This window comes from Plodia interpunctella, chromosome 13 (assembly GCF_027563975.2).
Source record: "Plodia interpunctella isolate USDA-ARS_2022_Savannah chromosome 13, ilPloInte3.2, whole genome shotgun sequence".
NCBI classification, from domain to species: domain Eukaryota; kingdom Metazoa; phylum Arthropoda; class Insecta; order Lepidoptera; family Pyralidae; genus Plodia; species Plodia interpunctella.
Genome location: NC_071306.1, coordinates 4,214,679 through 4,242,634, shown reverse-complemented (window position 1 = coordinate 4,242,634; position 27,956 = coordinate 4,214,679). Strand labels below are relative to the sequence as shown.

The 27,956-nt window shown below is 34.9% G+C and overlaps 2 protein-coding genes across 5 annotated transcripts; both read right to left on the bottom strand.

Moving 5' to 3' along the window:
* Positions 1 to 641: 641 nt before the first annotated feature.
* Positions 642 to 16,148, bottom strand: LOC128674627 (putative phospholipase B-like lamina ancestor). Of its 4 annotated transcripts, none has more exons than XM_053753334.2 (11): positions 15,945 to 16,148; positions 11,678 to 11,786; positions 5,421 to 5,792; positions 4,975 to 5,124; positions 4,562 to 4,814; positions 3,964 to 4,244; positions 3,232 to 3,466; positions 2,832 to 3,046; positions 2,470 to 2,626; positions 2,055 to 2,367; positions 642 to 1,945 (listed from the first exon to the last, which is right to left on the bottom strand). In XM_053753334.2, the coding sequence occupies exons 3-11, from the start codon at positions 5,537 to 5,539 to the stop codon at positions 1,614 to 1,616; spliced, it is 2,055 nt and encodes a 684-aa protein (XP_053609309.1). In that variant the 5' UTR covers positions 5,540 to 5,792; positions 11,678 to 11,786; positions 15,945 to 16,148; the 3' UTR covers positions 642 to 1,613. The 4 variants fall into 4 exon arrangements, with proteins under 4 accessions (XP_053609309.1, XP_053609305.1, XP_053609306.1 ...); XM_053753330.2 differs by having other exon boundaries at positions 2,470 to 2,629; positions 15,945 to 16,112; XM_053753331.2 differs by lacking the exon at positions 15,945 to 16,148 and adding an exon at positions 14,666 to 14,814 and having other exon boundaries at positions 2,470 to 2,629.
* A 6,546-nt stretch (positions 16,149 to 22,694) lies between these two features.
* Positions 22,695 to 26,635, bottom strand: LOC128675005 (nanos homolog 1-like). Its single transcript, XM_053754053.2, has 6 exons — positions 26,465 to 26,635; positions 25,605 to 25,668; positions 24,836 to 24,955; positions 24,101 to 24,240; positions 23,601 to 23,774; positions 22,695 to 22,753 (listed from the first exon to the last, which is right to left on the bottom strand). The coding sequence occupies exons 1-6, from the start codon at positions 26,540 to 26,542 to the stop codon at positions 22,748 to 22,750; spliced, it is 582 nt and encodes a 193-aa protein (XP_053610028.1). The 5' UTR covers positions 26,543 to 26,635; the 3' UTR covers positions 22,695 to 22,747.
* Positions 26,636 to 27,956: the final 1,321 nt, after the last annotated feature.

Genomic DNA, 27,956 nt, shown 5'->3' with positions numbered 1-27,956 from the left:
ATGACATGTAACTTTCTAAAAGAACAATTAAATCACCCTATATATACTCGAGCTGTTGCCAGAGAGAAACTGTGCACGTCTATAGCCAACAATACGTACGGGCAGAGGACAGCGCGATATCTCCTTCCGAGATTAGTTAACGCACTACCCACCTCTGTAAAAAATGACTTAACTCCTAAAAATATTAAAAATAAACTTAAGTCCTACTTTATCGAACAATTGTGTTAGATTGCAAATTACTACTAGGTACTTGTTTTGTTTAAAATGGTCTACGTACGTGGTTCCTATATTACTGTTAAGTGATTAATTAAAACAAAATATTTCATACTACTGCTGACGTTGATGCTCACTGTGGACAAACCTCTGTGGTTTTTGTCAGTGTTCTTATATTATGTACTATATATATTTGTTCTTTATATGTGAAATAAATATAAAAAAAAAGTAAGTAAGGTTCCATGAAAAACAGTGGTCTTTGTTGATCGCGGAAGTATGATAAAAACGAGGTACCTATTTATAGCGAATTTTCAAGAAACTTTGTACATAGCACTATTGTGCCGATTTAGGAATATGGATCAACAAAAAGAAAATAAAAATTGAACTACCTATGTAGGTAAAGGACTGGATATAAAAATAAACAAATGTAATGTTAAAATGAAACATTTTATTTCGAGAGCAAAATCGAAATGTTTCTATTTTAAGCCACTTCATTTTTATTAAAATTCTATTAAGTAATTAGTTATATGTATAAAACAAATCCATTTATAATTAAAAATAGGAATAAGATATTGAAGTGAGTAAAATTCTCATTCAAATATAATAGGAAAAATACATATAAAATATATTTTTAGGAAGATACATAAAGTTGTAAATTATTACAATTATTATTATGACGAAACAAAACTTTAGGCTAGACAGACATACAGTGATACAGCTACAGGCACAATACCTACATACTGATATAGTATGTACCTATATAGTGAGACCCAGCAACCTCTCGAAATAGACAAATTCACAAATAAGGAGACAAGAACAACATTCAAAATAGATCCGTTAAATATCGCAGAAAAAGCTACGTAGTTGAACTGAGCATCGATAGCTCAGGTACTAGAAGTATTGTCTAATCTGTGGCTCAGATAAGGACGCAGATTAAAGTAGCTGGCCAATCTTATGTAAATCTTACCAGACTTCGTGGAAACTAACAATTAAGCCTAAGTACGAATCTATGATCTGGAAACAAATTTTATAAATACTTTGTTGTCTGATCAGTTGGAATTTTTCCTAAGTATCAAGTAACAGTTTCTCATGTACAAAAAATAAGGGAAAATAATTTTATAAAAAATTATCTGCTTCTCTAATTTAAATAAATAAGTACATAGGTAACTTTAAAACTATGGTGGATGTCAAGGTATCAGACAAAGGTAATCACTATTACACACTAAGTACCTAGTATTTATAAATTAAGCGATTAAATAATTATAGATAATTAGACCGATTGTCGCATAGGATACTAAATTAACTTCTCATGTGGCACCATAATACCTACGTCCGCAAAATTCATTTAGAGGTACTTGTTTGTTAAATATTTTATATCCGGCAATAGGTTTATAAACTGTTTACCACGACCATTTCGGTTGAAATTTGGTAAACGCCCATGTATCTGGAAGACCAACATGTTTTCTGTTCTTGTAATCACTGGTGGACCATTGGAAAGGTTTGACGGCATCTCTGTTCAGGATCTCGAGGGTTTCCTGTTCGGCTTCCTCTATTTGCTGGAGAACTAGATTTTTTATTTCAAGACCATTGATATCTGGCTTATTGTCAAACTGGTGAGTATAAATGGGTGCTATATTACCCTTATTAAGCTTGGTATTGTTGGGTTGTGCAATTTCTGTAAAGGGTGGACCAGCTACTACGGTGAAATTTAACGTTGTTTCATTAACTGCTCCTGTAAACAAATGTAAATGAGTTCATAAAAATATTATGTTAACTATAGTTTTTATGCCAAGAAAAAAGTCACTTAAAATCAATGAGCTTTGAAGTAATTGTATATTTACCACTAATAACTTTGGTATCAATAACTCCATACGCTTCCTTGTTATGTCGAACTATGTCTCCGCGAACACCCAGCACGGACCAGTACCCCTGTTCCTCCACCAGGCATGACAGACCAGAGCACTCGGTGCTTTCGTTATTAGCTCGGTTCATGGCTGTAACATTGTTCTGCCTCAACAGCTGTATGATGCTGTCCAACGAGGTGGCGTTATTAAAGCTTTGCTTGAACATGGCGGCCCGGGGAGAATGGGTCTCGGAAAATATACTGCCGTACTTTTCTTCCATTTTTGTTACATTTGTTGTGACTGCTACATCCTGAAAAAAGGACAAACGGTATTACAACAGTGTTTGATTAAGGTTTTCGAAATTTAATTACTCTTGGTTGAAAGTACGAAAAAGAGCCCATATACTACTTACTTTGAAGAAGGGAAGTCCATAGGTAGCCCAGTAGTGTTGGTCTAGCAAAACGTCTGATATGTCTGCAGAATGGGTGCGCCCCGGAACTTGTTCTACCAGAAACAGGAGACCTTTGCCGTGGCTGTGATTGTGATATGCCACAAAATGCTTCACGCCACTGCTATAAAGAACAATGATAACTATAAAAACGGATAAGACAACGTAAAAATATAGTAGACCAGAGCATTGATATGTATAAAAACAATATAGGTTTTATTAACACTACTGTATGATTAACTACATAACCCACAGCATTTTTTTAATGGAATAATGGAAATGGAAATTTACACCATAATGTGTATCTATTGTATCTGTTTACTCACTCTGTCTCACTCTCAAGCAATGCTATGTGCTTGTAGTGGGTATGTAGATGTTCGTGTGGAGGTGTGACGTCATGCAGGCGGTCCAGCTTGCTGTAGTCCAGCACCAGCCATTGCTTGCTGGCGGTGCCGGAGTTACTGCTGGCCAGCACGCGGCCCCAGCAGCTAGCGTTCACCGCCAGATGGTTTGCGGCATAAATGCGAGGGCTGGCCGGAACCTACAAATTGCAGTCAATAAATTAAGCTATTTTAATATGGAGTAAAAAATTCTCACTTTGCATTCAACCCTGTATACTGATATACTAATGAAACACTAATTCAAACCACCTTCTCAAATTTCTACAGTATTTTGCTTACAGTTACTGGGTCTAGAACTTTTTATGGACTTTTCAAGTAGACTTACTTGTTCAGTAATGTTGACGTCTTTCCAAAGTTTGTCGTTATAATTTCTCAATGGCGTGCCAGTAACGGCTAGTCTATGGTTGTTTCCCCGGATCAGGTAGAACTCGTCCTGACTAGTGACCGACCCAGGGTATCCTGAGAAGTCCACCGTCTGGCCAGGGATGCTGGCGGTGTCCTTTGAAGTCAAATGGTAGTTCAACTTGTACCTCTTCAGTATTCGCGTCATAGATGAGTAACTGCAACAAGGGTTCTAATTTTATACAGTAAATATTTCACGCATGCCATCATAACTTTGAAGTGGTCTCATTTCAGCAATAGCTCCAATAGTTGTTGTGAATATATTTACATTCTTATTAGTATCTATTCTGAGAATTATTGGTTTCACATAAGAAACAATTTTGTTTAGAGTAAGGTAAATGTTGTATATTTTGGCACGCAGCATTTAATCGAGTTTGAGTTCTGACGTACGAATCGGGACAGCAAACGAAGATCAAGAAACGGCGAATTTGTAATACTTACTATAAAATTACTTACTAATAAACATAATATTATATGAATGTTTATAAGTACTTATTGATTGAATTTGTACTTAATGAATGAATTTGTCTTTGTTCTCAGTTAGGGTGTCCTTTATAAATTCCAAGGTTTATAATTTTGTCTAGACGATTTAAGTATACCTACAAGTGTTAAAGATCTTATCAACTTCGTGTAAAGATTTTCATTTGTTTCTCACCTTCCAGCCTTATTTTGAGCTAAGTAGAGCTTCTTGGTTGTTGTTCCATCCTCAGATGTTTCATTGGCGATTCTCACGAAGGCAGTTGACAAGTCAGGCACGTTTTGAATAGTGGAATCTTCCAGGGTGATGTTCAGAATGCGTTGGATTTCCGCGACTTCGGCCATAGAGTTCAACCAATAGAGATCAGAGACATCTGTGTCGTATTCACACTGGCTTCGTTCCACTCCATGTTTCCAGCCCGTAAAGATGCCATTAATTTGTATGTAGTATAAAGAGATCTGTAAAACATTCAGATTTATAAGTAGCATATAAATTATAGGAAGCTTACATAAAGCTCGTAACTCGTAAAATTACTATTATACTTCACGTATTTTTTCTGTGAGATTTTACGTCGCTATTTATATAGTACATACACAAACTGTAACATTTTTATTGATATATTTTATAACATGTTTGGGTTTTAAGAACGTGGTCATGATATGGGATTTCCTCCAAAATCAGAAGCTGTTAAAGACCTAGTGAAATCTGTGAAAGACCTCTGACTAAACAGACCGCCATGATTACCCTCAGGAAAATATACTAATTAAATTGTTACCTGATGCCATAGTGGGTCGGTGCTGCTGCGGTCTGCAGCATAACTCTTCCACTTATCCACTGACTTGTCCAGGGTATCCTTCAGCTTATTACACTGCTTCTCCAACGGAGTTCCATCGCACTTGGCCCGGATGGTGTTCTCCAGATGTTTGTGGATGAGGGACCAGGTCAAAGCCCCCTCCACGATGCCTGCAGCATACGCTTGGATCTCGTCCGGGTAAGAACCTTCAGTTTCTACTTCTAAGAGCGACCACCTGCAAATTAGCAACTTTTTTATAATATTCTCTAAAAAAGCTGTAAAGATTGTAGTATTTGTCTAAGGTTTTCGTATTTTCAAGTTCAAAAACACATTGGTAGCGTTACATAAAAAAATATAAAAGTTTTAAATAACTATTTAATTCATACTGAACTTACCCATTTGTATCAATATCCATTCTAAAGTATGCTCTGGCGACTCCTCTTTGTATCTGCGCCAGTTCGTTGCTTTGGCCCCAGAACTCTATGCTATATCCAGTTTTCTCGTTATAAAACACTGTAGCCGCATAGTTTCCATCCTCTTGGCTCCTGTAATCGTAAAAGGTTAAGTGCTATGCCTACTGTTATTGCAAATATTTCCATTATCTCGAAGTAAATACGATATTTTGGAGGCCTGCCAGCAAATAAAGTAAATCCCTAAAATGTTAACCGCGTCATTGAAGCAAATACGATAAGTTTTGAATAATATGGAATGTTACCAATCTGCTACGTCTGTGCTCATAATATACAAATAAAGTTTGGTTTTGTCTTCCTATGTCTACGACTAAGAAGATATACGATTTTATAGCTAACTACAATATATATTATTTAAATCCACATCTTACCTTTCCATTTGTCCAAAAAATAGAGCCAAAATGGCCAGGACGCCAAGCAAGCCTAGGATGTAAGAGCTGATCTTGGTCTGCATCCAAGAGGCGCCAACAACTTTCAGTATCTTGCTCATTGTGCTGATTATGCTCGACAAATTAATATAAATAAACTATAAGATAAAGAAGATGTTGAGGAATTTAATAATAATGAAGTGACAGAGTGAGTATATGAGTTTTTCTAGAGGGGGAGCGAGCATCAAAGATGCAAAGCTTCGCGTTCACGGTGCAGGGGAGAAGCCGGCGGGCGCGGGGTCCCACATTGGGCTCAGCTTCAGCGATTCTATTGGTGTCTCTCTCACCTATTTCTTTATTACTTGTCTTGGTACCCTGAAACAAAGTCACAGCTACATAAGTATCGGTCGATATACAAAGCAAATTGTAATCTTTCTGTAGATCGAATAATCAATTTTCTTAAAACTGATATTGCTATCAATATCAGATCTCCGGTAATTAAATTTATGAAAAAGAGGAAAAATACGTGAAAAACGACTTAGATCAGTGATAGTAGAGAAATTTTCTATCAAAACAAAACTATAAACCTCCATAACATCGTTATACAAGGCCAATAATCTGCTGACTCTACTTATAATCACTTGAAATCGGGTGAAAATTATTCGTTTCCTGACTTTAGTTATAAAATATTTAAACTATTGAATCTTTGATTTTTTCTGTGGTTCTGTTTGTTATGAAAACTTGTACTAATGTTCTTGCAATTTAAGATATTATTTATGCATCGTAAAATCGCATATTAATTAATATCTTAAATTGCAAGAACATTCCGAGAAGATGCACGTTTTGGTAATTTTGGTAAATAATACCTTATAAATTCTGGGTGAAAATTTTTGATTCACTTCTTAGGTACTTATTGCCTTTATCTAATACAATATTGAACATACATTATTATTTCTGTTTTTCCTACTTACAAATCACTTTTCTGCTTTAGGTGATATCGATGCACCAAATAAACAAATATCATAAAACACAATTTCCACAAATTGGGAACGTCGGACACTGAATGAACTGAGGCTTAGACATAACTAAATTTTAAATTATCACTGACAATATTTCGTTTGAGAATTCTTCGGAATACTAGAAAGCGACCATCGGCAGTCATAGGCAGCTCCTCTTTATCATAATATCAATAAAAGATACTCCATGTATACGAATGAGCTCTCGTGTTATCATTGACTTGTAAGCAATCACGTAGGTAGTTAGTTCAATATGACAAAATACAACGTTTATAATGGAAATCATGTTATTTTCTGTTATGTCATAAAATATTGCTCGGCTTAGATCCTTCCTAGAGGTATTTTTATCGATATCCACTTTATTTTACTTCAAATATAAGAAAAAGAAATCCCTGGAAAGTGTAAGTATAGATCATAGTTAGACCTAATACTGTAAGAATTTGATGAAATTTAGAATAGGTAGGTTAGGTGTACTTAGTTAAATATCCGAGGAATTAAACAACAACTAATCATAATTCAATTTCTACAGTAAATTCTTACTAGAGTTTCAGGGTAAATTTAAGTAAAAGTTTGGAATACCTGGATCTTAGAAGAAAACAAGTATGGAACCACACGTGTACTAAATTGCCACTAACAACCTAAAATTTTAGTTTTTTCCGTACTAAACTTCACATATGCCAGAATAGTTTCAAGTGTTAAACTATAGAATCACAGCGTTCTCGTAGACAAATAACTATATTGCAAATTGGTTGCCTAGGCCGAGTAGGATATTCTATACAGCAACAATGGGCTGAAGCTGGTTGAAACCATACACTATCTGCCTACACTACACGTGGATCCGGATTGTAACAAAATTTTAAATTGTGTCATTAATGGTAAATCCAATATATATCAAGGAGCTTAATTATGACAAATGTATCTATTTAACTGTTTACTAATTTGTCTATAATAAAAAATTGATAGATACTAATTATGTCAAGTTACGTAGGGATCAAAGAAATTGAATGGTCCCTACCATTCAATAATACCAAATCAAATGGAGCAAAAAGTAATCCTCGTTTGTTTAAGTACATATTTAAAAAATCTTCATGTCTTTCTATTGAAATTTATTCAATTTCCAAAACAAATTCTTTGCATATTGCAAATTATTTCATAAATCATAAATTACATAATTTATGAACGATCTGCTGATATTTACCTAAAATATTTATTAAACCTAATTAAAATTAAAAGATTGTGTTCAACATTTTTCTAACTACACTTATTTTATGCCACTTAATCATTACTTTGTCCTCTGCAAAAGTTTGTCGAAGAAAACCGTCAAAACATTTACCAGAAGCATTATAGTTAACAATGGACAATAATACCGGTATGATTGAATGATTGTATAACTCAATTTTGTATGAATAGCTGCCGCGCGCATATCTTTTCAAGTTGCAGTAAGTAGTATTTTACAAAAACATTACCTATATACCATTTGTTGTGTAATTTAGGGGACTCCCGTATTTTATACAAAACTGCTGAATTATAATATTGGCATTGTAGCTTTACAGGAATTCATAAAAATAATATTTTGTAACGTCCCCTGATGATTAATTGAGTGTGTTGGAACAAATTCGTTGTTCAAAACAGCAGTAGATAGTTAATCTTTTTAAGTAATTTTAACAACAAAGATAATAAATACAAAAAATTAAAAGAATTATCAATTCTCCGTTCGAATTTCGTTATATCTTCAGAACGAGTTATCTCGAAACATGAGAGTTGAGGAACTGATGGTCGCGCATGGCAACTGCTACTCAGGTTGCAATACTTCCTATTACAGACACTCAAGATTATCAGCAGTAAGCAAATCTGATGATTAAATCTGATATCTACAAAATCGCTACAGTTGCAAAAACTTACCGCAATTCATATAGCAACACAGATACACTTTGCGAAGTTTCGCGCTTAATTCGTTCAGTTTACAAAACTATAAGATTTCGCACTTTATTTTTAAATGTTTCCACTTACTTAGATATTTTAAAATGTTTTTAATATAGTATGAATCGAAATCATCGCCTTATCTTAGCAAGTTATTCTGAGCTATAGGATCGACTGTGTATTTTCGTAAATATTAGAAATAAAATTACAAAGTATTACGTCCGATGTATTCGGATAAACAAGCTGGGAGTAAATCAATACAGGCTGAGCCAGAACATACATTTGTGGTTTTATGGGTTTATGATCATACTCTCGCAGGGTGAAACATATTTTTACAACACACGTGCAAAAATATTTATTTGTAAATACTATCTCTCTCAGTAATTTAAAAAATAAAATGGCTGTATTAGTTTACTCAATTTAATACAGTAACTATATGTATATATAGGGCTGTGTCTGTCGGTTTTTTTTCTACTTGTTCATTCCTCCCACTCATTTGTACCCTTGGTTGGGTATAAATGGGTGGAAGTCATATTGGAGTTGAGGCGCAGTTTACACGTTTATTTGCAAATTCACTAACAATGCAACCTATCATATTAACCCGATAAATGTATATGTGTACTTTCCAAAGTATGTACTTTCCAAAATATTTTGTTAAACTAATTTGAATTTTAGTTAGGCAAACGATTATATGTTAGATATGTAGATTACAGAATGGAAGGTGTCTCATGAGGTTTATTTTTTATGTACTCTATCTTATACAATTTATCTACAATGCGTGAAATTCCTATTCCAGCACCACAAAAAAGGTATGAGTAGATATTATACAAATCAGATTTTACCTGTATAATGATGTAGCTATGTATGTATACAACGTACAGTCACCAACACATACAAAATTCATTGGAAATTCGCCGCTATTACAACGGCATAAAGATACATGCGATCGACTGTAATTTGGTAAAATATACCCATACACAAAACATATCAAATTTATTTTAGTTGATAAAGGAAATAAGTAATTGGAACTCGTATGCTCACCGACACGTGTTTTATCCAGTGAATAAATAAAAGAAAGCCTATATATTAATTTAGATATATATTATTCTTTAGATATATATTATTTAGATACCTAAGGATATTATTTGGCAATACTTATTAGCTTATTTACATCACGATAACTGAAAATGTTGATACAGTACAACTGAACAAAAATGAATTGTAGTCTCTAAAATAGTTTACAATAAACTCCAAAATAGTTCAATACGCATATCGTCAAAACTATTACACAACAATAATCGATACGAATACAATTATTATTATTTTAAAAAATAATAAATATAATTCAAAACGGAGCTAACATCATGATGTCTATTAATAACCAAATTTTTTGGGAGCACAATAAAATATCTCACCATAAAAGCAAAAAAGTAAGGCTTTTGTTTGTCAAAGCAGGTAGCCGTCTACCTAAACGGCATACCGACATTCTTTGCGCACTCGTAGCTGTAAAGAAATTAAAAAGTTTCTTCTTTAGACCACTTTTTTTTTCATCCAAATTTAATGCACTGGTGATAATTTTATTCCTAAGCATCGCTTAGATACTAGTTGCGCCCGGGGCTTTGACCCAGCAGTATTGGGACGATTTAAGCGACATAAAATATATTTTAGTAAGGATTTGAATGTTTTACTTATAGAATTGCAATAATATTTATAGTTTTAATCAATAGGTCACGTCACTCATGCACTTGTAAGTGACCTCAATCAACCCTTAGAGCGAGAGAGAGTATGAACACACGATCGGAAATTCCTCTCTGGCCATAAATCCTGCAGATCATTTATGTATCTGACTTCGAAGACAATTAAGTTTTTTCTGTATCTATTTCGTAATCAACTAGTATCGAGCGTGTCGGCAAATGGATGAACGATTCTAAGAGTTCTATTTCGAAATGTTTGGTTTCAATGCTCTTTTTTTTTTCTTTCTTTTAGTAGTTAGATACCTACGTTTTTTTCTGTTCAATATCTCTCATAGTATCGCATTGAGATCGGTTTGCTCTTAAAGAGATTTTTTAACTGAGTACCTACTCCTATTGTAAATATTTCTAGACCTTTTGTAGGTAATATCATGATAATATCACATAATCAATACCTACCTAGATAAGAAACGCCGGCGGCGCCACAAACTTAGAAACATTATCTTCAGAGCGTCAAATTACAAAAATAGCTTCGATTTAGAAAACAATGTAATTAACATATTTTGCATAACATAAATGAAATAACTAATATTGCTAAAAAGTGAAAGAGTCAATGCACTCAGAGTGCATAAATGGTACAAAGAATGCACTTCACATGCTTGGACTACTTGAGGTCAACGACACTGTCAACAGGCGCTCACCGGGAATTATGAGGGAGCTATGATAAATGCTTGTTTTACCATCTCGCTTCTAAATAACTCAGACTAGGTTTTGCCCGTGGCTTCACCTACGTGAATTTGCCACGAGTCAATATTCTATCTGGAATTTAATGAAATTGGTATATAGGAAATAGAGTAATCTATTTCCTTCCTATATTTGTACTAACATCTAATTTAAACAACCATTTTAAAATAATCTGATCGTAGATGTCACTTTATAAACAAATAATATTACGCAGAAGTAACTACTTAGGTATTACCTACACCTGAAAAAATATGTATGAAATATTCCGGAAAAGTGTAATTTAGGTAATTCGCGACGTCACAGCCCCGAATGCACCGGGAACATGCGAAGATGAGAAAAAGGTTAATTTAAAAAATAGTCTCGTGAAATATTAACATATATTCCAATGACAGTAGGTAGGTACATAGGAAATAGCACATCCGTTCGTGAATTACTTGTCGTCTGACGCATGTGTGACAGTGTGAATACTTCAATACCTAGGTACCTATTTATACTTAAAAATAAACGTAATATTTTTACGATCGCGTTTCCGTACAATATGTACCTACCTATTACGCATCACCGATTTTCAAATTGCGGCGAAGTTATTAATGCCACTATTCTTGAGACAACTGTGGACAGCCACAGGCTAAACGAATAAAATAACACGTCTCAGTTTTCCTCCACTTCGCACGCACTTCAACATCCTTAGTAGGTACTTAGACTATTAGCACGCATGTTATTGTCAACATCGAGCCTTTTTGGATTTGCCCAGGCGAGAACGTAATGGCCGAGAATTTACTTTTTACGTAGGTACCTAACTTGTCGGCCATACGTGTCGTTTCGGTTTTCTTTGGGGATTAAATTCATGATTATGGGTATGATTATTGGGTAAAATATAGGTACTTACAGCGTCAGTGGTGTGACCACAAACACGAGGTGTCGGCGTTCTCAACCCATCGGGATAGGCTTTCACGACGTGCGGCGACGGTCGACCTCTGATCTAGACCGCGACGGATCTGAAAGAGAAACATCATTGTAGTAACATATAAGAAACATCATTGTAGTGAGAAACGTGTAGGCATTCTTACACATACGGAAATTTCAACAAGTCTCATTTAGATAACTAAAAATGTAAGAGTAAGTAGTAGCTCTTCGTTGACAATGTGATTTGTGTTCAGTAACCATCCTCAAATAATAAATAGGTACTAAGTGGAAGGCGAGTGGATAACACGCCCCTGGATCATAAGATCTCAAATTGAATCCCACTTATAAGTGCCTGCCGCATGCATTGCTCATAGTACTAATATGGTCTAGTTTTCATCGAGATGATCATAGACTACTACTTTCATCTGGTGAAGGAAAACAAACTGATGTTTATTGGATGTACCGAAGAAATCAATCGGTGTACTACTCCTACGAAAGGCAGTTGTCGCTAAATTAATTTAGATTGTATCAAATGCTTTAAGGCTTTTCAAATAAAATCTGGCAATAGTCATGGAACGACAGTTCTAACGTTTACATGTACAGAACAAACTATCAATATACCCTATAATGACATTGTTGTCACTACAATACACTGCACTGTAATCCTAATGCTATACAACTGAAAAACACCACGAAAGTGCTCTAACACTATATCTGTTTCAAGAGCATCAATATGTGCCAAAAATATCGCTTTGTTAACAAATCACTCCCGTTCACTGGGAATAGAGCGTGATAATCCAATCGTACATATTAAGGCATAGTGTAGCCACAATAGAATAAGTACGGCTGCACCTAGAGCAATTAACAGGCCCCTAACTATAAAACGACGGCGGCGGGCGTCGTCACCCGCAACCTGACGCTAAATGTTAGTCGTCAAGACATCGTTTAGCAGTCATTGTTTATAATAACCGGGTGCTATATGAAATGTCTGGCGAACGAGCGCCGCGTCGCGTCGTCAGGGTGGCCCTTGCTCAGATAACGCTAATCTGTAGAGATAAACTAATTATAGACGCACGATAACGAGCGCTGACTTTCATCTTAATTTGTGTTTAAACGAATGTAATAAAGTAGGCGGCGGCTCTTGTAAGTAGTTAAATATCTTCAATGAAATGAAAACGTAATTCTGCGATTATTTTTGTTTTATGTAATCTTAGACTCTTTGAATACTGATTTAAATTTGTCTAGCTGACAAGATAGACAAGTGGCTAGGAAGTTAAATTTATACTTCCATGTCTTTGGTATAATACAAATATACATATTACACGTCTTCAATCGGACATGTAAATTTTAAACTTGGAAAAGTCCACGTTCCTAGCGTCCTTGTTTGTCTTATATTTATATCATAGCCTTAGCATATTTAGAGTTTCGATTTAAGTAGCATATTATTCAACTCCGCATTATTCCAGTATTTACAGTGAAACATATATTTGATTAAATGCCAGAAGCACTCAATACCACTTGAAGATATTCACTCATTTCCTCAACAAATTATGATTCATATTCAAATCTGTTTTCGTTTATTATGCAGGTCTTCAAAGTCTATATTTACTAGCTATGTTTGCATCTAGGTAATCTGCGACATAAGTAATTCTATCTGTATTTCATCAGTTTATATTGATAGCTTACATAGATACGTAACAAAGTTGTAAAAATCAGCTCCAAGAGAAGTGATAATACATATAAGCATGGAACGATTAATCAAAAAGTCACGTTTGGACATTGGGCATTACGGAACGCGTGACAATCAGCTGGAATTATGACATGACTCTGTTCTATTATGACGGAACTATATCGATAAAGTGACAATTGAGTCTAACGATAACGAATAGGTCATGACTGGGTCACTACTATGCGATTTGTTGTTAATCAAAGTGTCGCGGCAAACCTAAATAAATGTTGACTAGCTATACCGCAAAATGTTCTATTCCTGCACGCTCAAAAGTATAAGCTCAAAAGTACGGACAAAATTATTGACGACATTTCTTTACAATTTGGGAACGAGTGACAAGGACTCTATTAGGCAGAAAAATAAATTCCTTGCTACCTTCATTATATGAAGAATTGAAGACTTGCCCACGAGCAGATACGTACTCTGTTTTGTATTCATAATCCTTGAATGATACGAAGAATTAGTTACGTTATGATAAAGTTGGCTAAAGTTATAAAAGGGTGTACTGTACATATAATGTGATTGAATGACTGGCTAATAGCTCTCTGGAGTAAAGTATCAATTCGCGTCTTTTCATTATGTAATTCATACTACGCAAAATTTCTAAACCAATAGACGTCACTACATGATGACTACTTACGAGACAAGGTGTAAATATAATTATGTAAATTAAAAATAACGTTCCACATACACTTCTTTTATCTATCGTTCCACCTTATCTAACTCTACAGGCTGATCAAATCATGCATAATCATTTCTTTTGAACTTCTAGCTTACAAGTATCATTACTTATAAGCTAGAAGTTCAAAAAAATGTTGATGGAGGCAATTTTCTGGACTCTGTACAATTGGATGATTACACAACTTTAAAAAAAGCTTAACTAAAGCATTGTGTAAAAACATTACGTATAACAAGTTAGTTTTAAAAAAGTATTCTTACTCTGCTCCTTCATCTAAAACTATAAAAAGTACATAGAAAAAACGGAAATTAAAAATAATTCAAGACATTGTTTCTTCTCTTATCGCCAAACCACGTTTACGTACACGGGTCTACATTTTATTACTTGCTTTTGTCGATTTGCTTTTCAGTGGACGAGACTGATTTTCTGCGAAATCCTAGTACTTCACTATCATAATCTATTTTCCTTGTTTACCATGGATCGTAATAGCAAATGTTTAACTAGGTAAATGTCGAGAACTTACAACTAAATAGAGGAGATCCCTTTTATAAGTCTTTGCAAACTTTTCTCAAGAGAATTAAGCAGCCGGGTATGGATATGATCTTGAATCGTGAAAGTCCAGTCAGATTCCTTTACAAGACTTGAATAAAATTTGACCCCAGTTTTAGCAATTAGCACTATCGAAAAGAAGAAGAATGAGCGCAAATCCAGTTGTTTCCTGAGTTTCCTTCACACTGATACTAAGACACTGACACTGAAAATAACTACCTACTGAGTAATATAATAACTCATGCAAGATTAGACCGCACAGATAATTAAACATAATTATAATGACTGACCACTCTAACATTATAGTTATATCAATTTTTTTGTAGTTACCTAACTACAACATCTGAACGGTGGTACACACGTGTCATGGTATTTTCCGCAAATCGTACCAAATTGGAATAGCCAATCTTATCACTTGGCAACAAATGTCTGATAACGACCATAACCAGTGACCGTGCTAATAAATTCATGGGTTTATTAACTCCAGCCGAATAATTAGCAAAATTATCATTAAGTGTGATTATATTTATTAGGTAAAGGTAGTCGGCAATTTGAGGAAACTCGTTCCTTTTGTATGAATTATGCTGTTTAAGTTTAATGTTACTTCTTCACTTCTAAGTATTAATTAAATCCTACTAATTAAGTACTACTACACAAAATAATGTTATCTTGGTGGCCCTCATTCATTAGGTTCGTACTCGTGAGTACCTAAATTATACGTATACTTAATGAAAACTATTAATATTTTTATAAAATGACAATGTTAAAATCGGCCTTATCAACTCTCCGCGGCAGCGTGGTCTAAATTTATCGACCACGTGTTTGAGCCTGCTTTGGTAGGGAAGAGAGGACAATGTTCCACCATGCTCAAATAAATTGGGGTCAAATGCTACACTGTCTAGACATCGCCGCTGTCGTATCGCGCCAGCGCATTGTTTGGTTTCCCATCCAAAAATATCAATGTATTTCGAAACGCCTAACCTTCATAATGAAAAGGAGGTCCAAAGTACTTATTTATTTGGCTCAAATTTCATAGTAGATTTTCATATGGGTAAATCTTGCCTGGGAACCGTGTCTAAAGAGAAAGCTACTAACAAGGATGCCATTATGTGCACACAAAGCAGCCAGAGGCAAACATAACTCTCGTGATTATCTTCAGTATACCTATAATAGAGTCAATCGAGGAAGGATTTTTCCAATGTCGAGAAAAATTGTGCAATATGCTCAATGACGACAAGGAAATACTTTGAAAATGAGAACATAAGTCGTTGTCAAAATAATAACTTTACTTACGTTTTCATCGATTTTCCTCTCGAAATTCAGTAGTTAGCCTTTGATTTGGCAGCACGAAGGGGACTACATTTGAATAGGCACTGTTTAAGGGCTTTCGTGGCGAACTACAATGAGCCCTGTAGCGACACGACCGCTCTCAGTTACATCGAATTGACAAGTGAAGTGGAGTCGACGTCGATGATTGGTCGCCACAAAGCGTAACGCTTGCCACGGCTGTTTAAGAGTCATAAATGCGCGAGCGCAAGTAGCGCTTACGATCTTTTGCTGCCGTTACATATATACAAATGTGGAATTGCATCAACCTTATTAAATATAAAATGTAATTTTATTGGCATAAAACCTGATGACATAAATCAATTACAATACAATTAAATAACATTTACTTGGAGAGCATAAACATTCAAACTGTTTGATTTATTTATTATACATGCTATGAGATGTAACATTGGTACTTATGATGGACCATTATTTAAATAACTTTTGGTTTTAAAACAATCACTATGATATGTATGGAGCCATCTATACAATATTATTGGAACCATATCATGCCATTATACAGTAGTTTGCAGCAATCGTGGAGCATGCTAATTTTCTTCTATCTATTATAATGCCTTTGGTCGTATTATTGCAGTAAGAAACCAAGAGATGGAGCTACAAGTAGCCAAACAGCTGCTTATTATTCTTGTTACGACAAGGCCAGCATAGACATTTTATCAGTCTATTTTTACGTTTATTTTATACATAGGTATGTGTTATTTACGATTATTTCGCCGTAGTGTTGCTGAGCTCACTTTGAGGATTTCCGTGGTTATTATCGTAATTAAAAGCCATTTCAAATTGTATTGATTCAAATTGTTACTATCTACTTAAATAGAGAACATTTTTTTAGGGGGTGGGCGGTAATTCCAAGAAAGAGGGGTTATTTAGAGATGAATGTTACTGATATTGATTATTGCGTATCAATATCTTGGTATGAATTAACACTAATAGATATCTCGTTTCAAGAAAGGTGACACGAGCGTCCTTCGCGCAAAATGTTGTGATTGTGACTGTTGCCAGTAGAACTATCGCGATACAAATGAACATTCTGATAACTACGAATACTTTTGTATAGGTATACCAGCCTAATTCAATCAACTATAGATAATGCACTTATAATACAGTGCATGGTACAGGGAACATCCAGAAAATGCACTGTTAATGAAATTTGCATTATCAACGAGGGCAAAATGTGACATAGTCTTGTCTCAGATGTACCTAAACATCATTCAAATTGCTAATTGAGATTATTTTGCACCATAAAAAACACCGAATGTCTCAAATCAGCATTTCGTCCTTAGTAAAAATCATTAACTGAAACTGAGGATTCTTATTAATTAGTCTCAAGCGATTGGTTAGCTATCTGCATAGGCTATCTGTAACTGTATTTCTGAATCGACTTGGGGGCGCACTGCCGTGTCCCCAGATCCCAACTTCCACACCTTTAAGCCTACTGTTATTGACTCATATATCTGTCAATCCCGTAGTAGTTGTAGTAAACTGAGGGATAAATACGGATCATGTCTTTATGTATCTGGTAAAAATTCGGCTTACCAAAAATTATATGAGAAATTGTGTCATAATTACTTCATCAAGACCATGTTGATCTTGTTGTTTCTTACGCAACTCTGTTTACATACTGTCATCTCGGACTCGCCTCGAAGCCCGCGGAGCCCGGTCAAGTTCAGAGCTGCCATTCATAGGGCTACCACTGGATAGAAATATAAAATGGAAAATATTTAAAATTGACTAATTTTCATTCAAGACCAAGTTTGATTTCGAGTGATACTTGGAAAATGGGAAGACACTGAGAAAGGACTTGGGATTGAGTAGGTATTGTATTGCTTGTGCCATCTCAGCTACAAACATCGTAATGAGCATATCAATCGCAATAGCCTCAATGAGAGGAAAAAACAGCATAAATAATTTGTTATGATCAATCTTATCAGAGGTGGTTTGCTCCTTTATAATTTGATACTACAAAAATTCAAGAAATATGTGAAGCTGGTATGTACTCGTAGACTAATATCTCTTTGTTACGTTTCCCCGTTTACGTGAACGGACGAAAATAAAACCACTGTTTACGTCTTCTTCATAAATAGTATCTGGACTACGTAACAATAAGAAAGTAACGTGATATCAATAGGCCTATACCCTGCAGTAGATCAACATAGGCTAGAGCCGAATATACCGTAGCTACTTAGTATACTAAATAAGTAGAGGAAAAATATAGATCGTACTTACATGAAATAGTTTTATTCAACGTTGGATTACAATCAGATCTCTGTAGTAACTATACTTTGTCATTCTGCATGCGTTCAACCGTAAATTGAATTTATTCTCACCTGTTGCGTGGAGTAACCCTAACCGACGTGACGTAGCCCCATAACTGCCGTGACCTGCCCCAAAATGCGCCACGTCATCACGCACTTCACTTCGGTGTGATTACGATTACGGCTCGCGTAGATAGGACAATAAACACATATCGTGGACGTAACCTGCGGCAATGATAGATAGGGAACGAGGTCGCGAAAAACAGCTACATACCTATACAGTTTTGGTGGATAAGTTGCGGTACTAGATATAGTTAAAAAGTGCAAAGTCATAAGATTTGCCGTCATCTAATCATCATCATCTAATTTATGAATAGAAATTAGACCTTCATAGGAACTTTCCACATCAAATTATACAGTGTAATTTCTGAAAAATCTACAACCTACTGGAATTTCGTAACAACCATTACTGAGACGTTACGCCGAAAGAAAAAGTTTTTGTGCGACAAAACACGGGCGACATCTTCTTTTCGAGTCGTTGTGGCTATTTTTTGTTAGTGAGTCGGTGATTGTGGCAACTCTGGTCACTTGTTCATTTGTCTCATTGAGTGAGATCTTCCATGGTACCTATAGGAAGTGGGGCAGTTGGATTACAACAAAGGTAAACCATTGACTGGATGTACACTTATTTATTGTAGCGAAATACTCATATTCTCATCATATATATTACAATAAGCAAAACCAATGCCTAACAGGTTTTTTGGTTACAGCTACTAAAAACGCTACTAACTTTAGCGATTTAACACCAAACAGTCATATAGTAGGCCTATAATAGTAACCATTGCAACTTCTTGTACTATAAAATACTACTATTCTATACAGATATTTAACAAAGCGGTTTGGTTCTATAAAATTAGTTCTATATTCAGCTCTCACAGAAAGAATCACACAAAAAGATATTATTATAGTGTTGCAATGTAATTTCCTACTACGCGTCTCGTCTCGCAACTTGTCCAATCCCGTTTCCCGCTTCCTTCCATGTAGGGATCCCGTACCGTTTCCTACATATTCCCCTCACGTTTTCGCAATGTGTCCCTCCCCATTTTCCACTACGTGTCTCCGTCCCATTTCCCGTACGCCTCTCACTCTCGCTTTCTGCAACGCATACCGTTCTATTTTCCACGACGTACCGTTTTTTTTATTAACCGCAAACATAAATCAAACATGTTACGGGTCTCTCTTCAAAAATAATGAAGTTTCATATACATTTTCACCCCAACATCATTACCCTAGAGATGTAATTTTCTAAAAATAGATAATAAAGTACATTATTATATTTTCTTCTTCTTCCTCTTACCTAACATTTCAAGTGGTGTGAGGTATGATTTACTACAAAGAGTATGTTTACCTACGAACAATAATGTTTACCAATTTTTAGCTTTTTATCTTGAAAATTGTATTAAGTCCCATACAATCTTTTACCCCCCTTTTGAAGGGGTTGAGGGTTAATTTTCAGAAAAATCTGAAACACGTATTCATTAATTTGTTGTAAACAACTAAAATCCAATTTTTTCTAAAAACTTCAACAGTGTAGAACTTTCATATAAAAGTATTTCATCCTTTTCACCCCCTTCGGATGGAATTTCCAAAAATCCTCTATTAGTGCTCAGCTACACTCCCCAGGGAACCTTCATGCCAAATTTCAGCTACTATATTTTTTTAAGTTTTATCATTATCTTATTTCAGAAGTTACAGTTACATTACCACTTGAGAGTGTCTCTCGCACAAACTATTCAGTTTAGAAAAAAAATATTTTAGAAACGTCAATATCATTTTTGAACAACAAACGCACAGACAGACATGACGAATATAGTATAAGGGTTCCGTTTTTGCTATTACTAAATAGCACGCGCAATGTTCACAGAATTTTAATCGAGCTGAGAATTGTTCCGTGGGATAGAAATAGTTACTTCAGGACTATGATGAGTATATAGGTTTTTTTACCATAACTGATGAGCCATGGAATAGATTTCTGTAATGTAAGGGGGTAGATGAGGTATATGTAAATCTGTGAGATGAGGCAAGTGATTTGGCCACTCTGGAACAACTTGGCAGCTGAATTGAAATGATTTTATGATTGTTGTAGTGAACTGCCAAGAATGTATTGATACACAAGTGTTTCTTGTTAAAATAAGTACTTACATATTATATACATATTATGTACTTATATATTCTAAAAGTTTCTCGTCTCTTTCTCTCTAGGATTCAAGGGAAGGTCTAAATCCAATTGCGTGTGATTTCAATTGCATAGCAGAAAATGGTGAATGTCACCACCATTTTCGTCCATACAATTGGAATTTGTAGGATCCCGCCATCCTTGGTCAAATTAATATATTGGTTCTAACATAACACCGACTAAGATAGATGGTAACTAGTTCGTACTAAATGTAGAATAGAAATAGAATCAATATACATATAATAAAACAGTAGAAAAAAAATCTGCACATGGAATAAATTTACATAGAAACAAAATTAGGCGATGGAGTCATTAACAGAGTAAAAATTTGAAAAAAAAACCTGTCTGTTTGTCTGTATGTCTGCCTGTTTGTCAGTTTGTACACGCTAATCTTCGGAACTACTGGACGGATTTGAATGAAACTTTTTATACATAGTATTATTGTTACGCTTTGTCTGTAGGTAGGTATAATTAAATTTGTCTAATAATTTTTACTCCTTACCAAAAATTGTTCGGCCACGCGAACGAAGTCGCGGGCATCAGCTAGTAGAAAATAAGTTATATGATTCATCATCAAATTATAAACAAAATATTTTACAATGTCTATCAATGAATGATAATTAAATCTTGAGTTTAGTAAGTTACAAGGTAAAAAAGATTTCGAAAAATTGGCAACTAAGTAGCCTATTTAAATTTATTCAAATATTCACTCTTGGCCAATGTCTGCCTAAATGGTCCCGTGTATTTTATTGATAAAATAAAATAAAAATACGCATTTAGGTTAAGATTACATAAAGCGATAAGTTCCTATTACTTATGATGTTAGGTAGGTACCCAACATCACCTCTCATATCATCATCTTGATACTTATCTCCATATGTCATATGTAATCTAATATAAACAAAAATATGGAGTGATACAATAACAGTAATTGCAATCCCATATAAGTGTTAAATCATCAGAAATGTAAGGACTAAGCACGATAATTATTACTTTCTTTTTTGAGTTAGCTAGATCCTTTATTAGCCAAATTCCTTTCTAGAACTATTAGATACTGTACTTAGTAAAGTACCTACTTATGTATTACTTAATATCTAGATATCAACTTGTTTTAGTTATTTTTCTAAGACCACTTTTTAGTTAGGTAATTTCTAAGAATGTGAAAATGTTCATCAACAACAAATAAAACGTTGTAAATACAGCAATCGTAGGTACTTGTACTGTCGCATATTTTCTATGATTTCTCATAAAATATATTTATTAGGGTACCTTATGGCCTTCCCTATGGTATTGGAGAATTGTAAGTAGATTTAAGTTATCTATATCATTATAGACAACCATTGTAAGTAGGTACCTACTTACTTATTGTTACCTAGGAGAATACAATGTTACTAAGCATGAAAGCTATTTTGTGTATGTATTTTAATACATACACAAAATAGCTCCTCCATAAGTAGGTATTAACAATTCTACTTTTTTTGTCCATATATATAAAATTTTGTAATAACAAGTTTACTATAACAGTAACCTAGCACAGATAACCTAGTAAAGTCAAACATCATTTCTTGGAAAACTTATACAAACCCGCTGCCGAAGCTACGAAACAAAAGATTGCTCTCACATAGTTATCATGTAAATTTTTGTCGACGTAGGTAGTTAATTCTGATGTCCATAATGAAAGGATGTTGCCATTCTAGCGTAGGTAATGCAAACAAATGTCAGCTGTTTACAAAAGTAAATACTTTATGTAACTTAAATTTATGGAGTGCAGTTAGATGGTTAAGAAATAATAAATGTATCTAGGACGAAACGGAAAGACAGATGAGTCGAGTGGACAGTTCACATAGCATTATATACGTCTGTATATTTCAGTAGGTAGGTAGTTAATATCAATGTTTCGGCTTACGCATGCCACAGTTCTAATTTCAGAGAGTTATTTTCAGTAGGTAGGTAGGTATGGTTTGTTTGAGCACCAAGAAATTGGTCCAATTTGCTTGTTATTGTTCGTTGAAGGCACGATCCTTCGCTTACACCTACATGTTATAAGTATTTTTATTTTGTTTATTTATATTATGTAGGTAGTTATATCATTTGGAGAAAACCTGGATACATATAAATGTTGCCTTACCTATAATTTAATGTCTACATGGCGGATTACTATCCAGGTAGGCTGTAAATCCTGTACGTACAAATAAGAAACTGTTTAAAATATTTTTAGTTTATTTATTCTTTCACTAGTACCAACTCGTTTTTTGCTATACCTGAAAACAAACAACAATAATTTTACAACAAGAAACACAATCTGTTTAAGAAGTAATAAGAAGCCTTCGTTATAGAGAAAATTGGCACAAGACCCGTGCGAGGCTGAAATCTGTAATATCTTTGTTTTCTGATCATGTGAAGTTGAATGAATTACCATTATATTTTAAATTGAAATAAGTACAATACTTCATTGCACTCAAATCTAATTTTGTTACTAATTTGTTTAAAATATATGTATTAGTTGTATAAACCTATAGAACCAAAGTTATAGCTCCAACCAATATGACTGAATGATTTTACCTAGGGCTTCGCTCCCGTGGGAATTTTGAGATAAAATATATCCTATCTTGGATAATGTACCTTTCTAATGGTGAAAGAATTTTTGAAATCGGTTCTTGCATGTAATTGAACCGAATCTGAGAGAAGTAAATAGATCTATACCTATAATGTCCCCGTGAAGTACTTCATGTTGTGCGCCAGGACAGCGACAGGGACAGTTAATGTACTGTTCTGGGACAGTTAATAATGTGAGAGAAGTACCCGTGATGTCCCTAGCTGTCGGGATACTGCTGTCAGCAATGCGGGAACATTGCGGATAGGGGCTTACCATCATCTCTTAACGCGATCCACTTTACGACCTAAAAGAACTGCATCGCAAATTCGTACCATCGACTTAATTTTTTCTATGAATGCGATTCATTTTAGGTTCCTAAATTGAACTGAGTTGCATTGGAATTGTTCTGTAAAAGTTGATGGTAGGCCTTGTAGTACCCGTGCAGCAAAGAACAGCGCACCTGCCCGCGGTTGTCCTAAGATCTGACTGACCTGATAATGTTAAAGAAGTACCTGTGATGTCCCCGGGCAGTACTTAATGGTGTGTGCCCAGTCGCCCGAGGCCCCACACTGCGGACAGCGGTATCCGCGCAGCACAGGACAGCGCACCCGCCCGCGGCTGTCTTTCAGAGAGTGCGCTGAATACCAGGATAACGGTTCTCCGTTATTCTTGCAGAAGGCGCATTCCTAGAAGAAAATGTTTAATATTTGAAATCAGAAAGCTTACTATCAGTCGTAAATGTAGTGGTCTACGTCTCTAGTCTATTGTTTCAGGCACAAACTATACGATTGCATACATGTAGTTTGAAATGTGGTGAAAGACTGTTCTTGTGGAAAATTAACGCGCACGAAGCCGCGAGCAAAAGCTAATATTCTCGTCGAATAAGAAATGTACATGTATAATAGTATACCAAATGTATACCTACCTATAGCATATTTAGGTAGGTATAGGTACTAGGTACTTAATCTTTTGGATAAATTTACACGATTGATATAAAATATAAACAATGTACCAATTGTTTTTGTAAGCTGTGGCGCTGTTGACGAAGAGTCTCGGTGAAGCGCATCAGCAGGTCGAATTGAGTGGGAGTCAGCGAGAGCAGAGCTGCCTCCTGTTGCAGCATCACCCGTTCGAAGCTGGCTTCAAGAGATTCTGAAATGCGTGATTCTCACTGTATTTAATTGTGTTTCTGAGCCTAACTTACATTACTACCATTACAGTGATAATGTAGCATTCGATACATCTGTTATAATAAACCGTCACATTATAAAGTCTCACTTATCATCACTGCTAGTAGGGCGCTTCCTTGTGGGTGGGTGATGGCCCATCCGTAAGGATAGAGGAGGACTTGATGGAAGGAAATGAGATGCACATTTTTGGTCACTCTCACCCATCTCGTGACTCGTTACAATCACGACTATAACAACGCGCGAACTACTGCGCCACCGAGCAATTTTGCAAACTTTTTCAAGTTCATAAAAATTTCAATAATCATAAATTTAGATATTGGGAAAATAATTAATTAATTAATATTTATTTTCTTTAAAAAAATATAAATGATAAATTTGTATTAGAAAATAATTAATGAATAATTAATTATTTCCTCCAATAGGTAATTGCATTACGACCACATTGAAATTGATTACAAAGAGGACAAGGTTTTTACCGTTTACTATATTATAGTAGGGACTTTCATTGTGGTAAATGTAGATCTATCTCTCAATTACCATAGCAATTACCTACCTACCTTTATTTTCGGAGGTCTTTGGGCTCAGGGTCGAGACTTCTGCTGGCTCCCGCGCGTCCACCGTGAGCTGGGCTTCTAATACCGCTGGATCTAGCTTAACAGCGCGGAGGGCTTCGGTATCTGCCAGAAAATATCAACAAATATAAAGAGCATAAGTATTATTTATGGAATATATACTTATGGACCAAAACTACTGCCTCAATTTTAATAATTCCTCATTATAATTATAATTTTAATAATTTAATAATTATATTAAAAATTTATTATGTTTTATAATTTTAAATATAATTTTAAGGCCTCAATTTTAGCACATATTTGTCGATATAACATGAAAAGTCATCAAGTTATTTCAACAGCTTAGCTTGGGGCCCTCGTGCACCGCACCGAGCCGCCCTCGGGTACCTACCATCTTGTTTTAGGGATTTATTGATAAGTATTTATTATGAAATAAAACATTTCAATCCAAAGAAGTCGCACTGTCAGTCTTTTGGCATGTTACCTCACAGCAATGAACTTAGGACACTAACTTACGACAGCCTAGGTATTCGAACATAATTATAATACAACTAAAGTAACTACATACATACCTACCTATATTCAGTAAAGTATTCTGCATTTGAATATTTATCATTTATAAATTGACTTTGGATACCGAAGAATAAATTTTTATTTTCGTTAAAATCTTATCCATCTGGGTTGACTTTGAATAATTAGATGCTGAATCCTGCTTTGGTATACGGCGGTTGGATATACTTAGATACTTACTTACCTGAATTTTTGTTCAGTTTATTGTCTGCCTCGAACATAAAATACGCATCCTTATTGAAGACATCCTGAAACGAAACTAAGAAATAACAAAAAAAAAAACATTTATTTTCAATGCGTTTTTATTTAATACTAGCGGTCCATCCCGGCTTCGCTCGAGTAAAACATAATAAATTATGCACCTAACCTTCCTTAGGAATCACACTATCTATTGGTGAAAACCGCATGAAAATCCGTGCAGTAGTTTTTGAGTTTATCGCGAACAGACATGCGCGGTAGATGACTTTGTCAGCCTGTCTCGTGTCTCGCTCATGTAAAACCATAATAAATTATACGAGTTGGTTGATCATAGACGGTACCTTAAACCCTTCAATTTACATACCTATATAGTTACATTGCAAGATAAAGGCTTGTAAAAATGATGTTAGGTAAGATTTCATATATCTATCTAATAAGTATCTAAGAATTTAGATCCTTTCCTTTGTGGTAGTAGTCAAGAACATTTACCCTACAAGAACACGTTCTCTTTACAGAAACTTTGATTTGTTTGTTAAACGATTTTTATATTAACTAGATAATAATGAAAAAATCTCTTTTAATAAATATTTATTTTGATCATAAAAATTTAAAAACAATTTCTTGGTATTTTCGATACAGAAATAAACACATTAATTTAGTACCAATTGCGTGGAACATTTTCATTAAAGAAATTCCACAAATTCCTATAAAAAATCTAAGGGAATCAATGGTTATTCTTTGATTGCCTAAGTAGCTACTTGCCTACCTACATTTTGCGAAAATTTAACAAGTATTTTATAGACAAGATTTATCACATCATTAATAAACAATTAAATCAATACTTACATTTGAAGGATATGGAATAACTTCGGAAAATCCTTCTTCATCCAATTGAGGAAGATTGTATATTCTGGATATATCCATGTCTATGAGTGTACGGATTTAAAACTACTATACGGACAAATGTATTTGTTGAGTGCTGCAGCTATGGTCACTATAAAACTTGTGTACGAAATTGTTCATCTACCGACTTGTGTGAAAAGAACAACTAATTTATTTGTAGCTGTAGGTAATATATTGTATGCTAGCTATGTTCAGGTTACAATACTTACAATATTGGGTACTTTGTATATATATATATCTTTAATTTATTCCAGGAAACATCCCGATAAGATTCCCGTGGGATGTGCAAAGCAGATATTTTCTCAAGATTGTTCTTAAAATACATGAATGCGTAGCCTTCTTCGCATCGATTTTACTAATTGGACTATTTATAATAATTTTGATCAGTCATTTCGTAGGCCGACACATTTTCTCTTGGGTCGAGAACAACAACCTAAAATGACAACAATGTGAACCCTGCATCAAATCTCCCAATGTTTGCCGGCGGATCCGGCTTCGCTTGAGTAAAACCTGTGGGTAAAGTAAAACCATAATAAAACAAAATAACTTCCCGCACTGTCCCTATGCTTATGCTTATATCTTTAAGACTGTGCCGGATTTTGATATATAATATGATACATAAAGAGAACAGTGTGTTTTAGATACCATAGCATTTATGCACAGTATACCATTGACTATCAGACTGTTTAACCAAATCCTACGGGAATCGCATACTTTTGGGATAAAAAGTATTGTATGTATGTTTTACTGCTTACTTTTTGCACAATTACAATTGCAAAAACATTTTGTTTAAATCATTTTTTACCCTCTAAACATTTACTTCAACAAAACATATTTTTAATTCGGTTTCGAGACCCTCGGAACGTTCACCTCATCTAATGCATGAACCGCGAAGTGAAGACCGCTGCATCCATCTTTTCTGTTATACCTATTCTTCAGGACTCTGTCCCCGCTCCACCTGACTCTGTGTATAAACAATGAGACTTGTTATGCATGCGTGATCGTAAAGAAAAAATCCATCGCGTACCACCAGAGTACCTAGTTATGTATAGATTACTCACCTTACGTTATACCGACGTAACTCGTTAACTCTGGTCATAACCCTAACGTCATCACAATGGGTCGTTATCGTACTACCTATTTCATTTCGTTCTACCACGCTCGGTTTGATAGGTACTCTATGGTGGGCAGTATTTTAGCCGCGTCAAGGCCACAGTATTTCAATGATAAACCTATTTTGCACAGTTCAAGAGAAAAGTAAAGTAATATAATTCTAAGAATGATACAAATTGACTTCAATTACCTACTTAGGTACAATCTATATGATGCACATATCAGAATGCAATGAAATAGGTAAGTAGTTCCGTTAGCAATAAAACACTGACAGCGGCCCCTGCTTCAAATTGATATATCCAGCTTCATTTCTGCATACTAA

Coding starts and splice junctions, on each gene's coding strand:
- LOC128674627 (XM_053753330.2), bottom strand. CDS start 5,539: ATGAGCAAGATACTGAAAGTTGTTGGCGCCTCTTGGATGCAGACCAAG. Junction 4,245..4,561: donor CCGACCCACTATGGCATCAG/GTAACAATTTAA, acceptor AATGTTTTACAG/ATCTCTTTATACTACATACA. Junction 1,946..2,054: donor TGATACCAAAGTTATTAGTG/GTAAATATACAA, acceptor ATTTGTTTACAG/GAGCAGTTAATGAAACAACG.
- LOC128675005 (XM_053754053.2), bottom strand. CDS start 26,542: ATGGATATATCCAGAATATACAATCTTCCTCAATTGGATGAAGAAGGA. Junction 25,669..26,464: donor TTATTCCATATCCTTCAAAT/GTAAGTATTGAT, acceptor GTTTCGTTTCAG/GATGTCTTCAATAAGGATGC. Junction 24,956..25,604: donor TAAACTGAACAAAAATTCAG/GTAAGTAAGTAT, acceptor ATTTTCTGGCAG/ATACCGAAGCCCTCCGCGCT.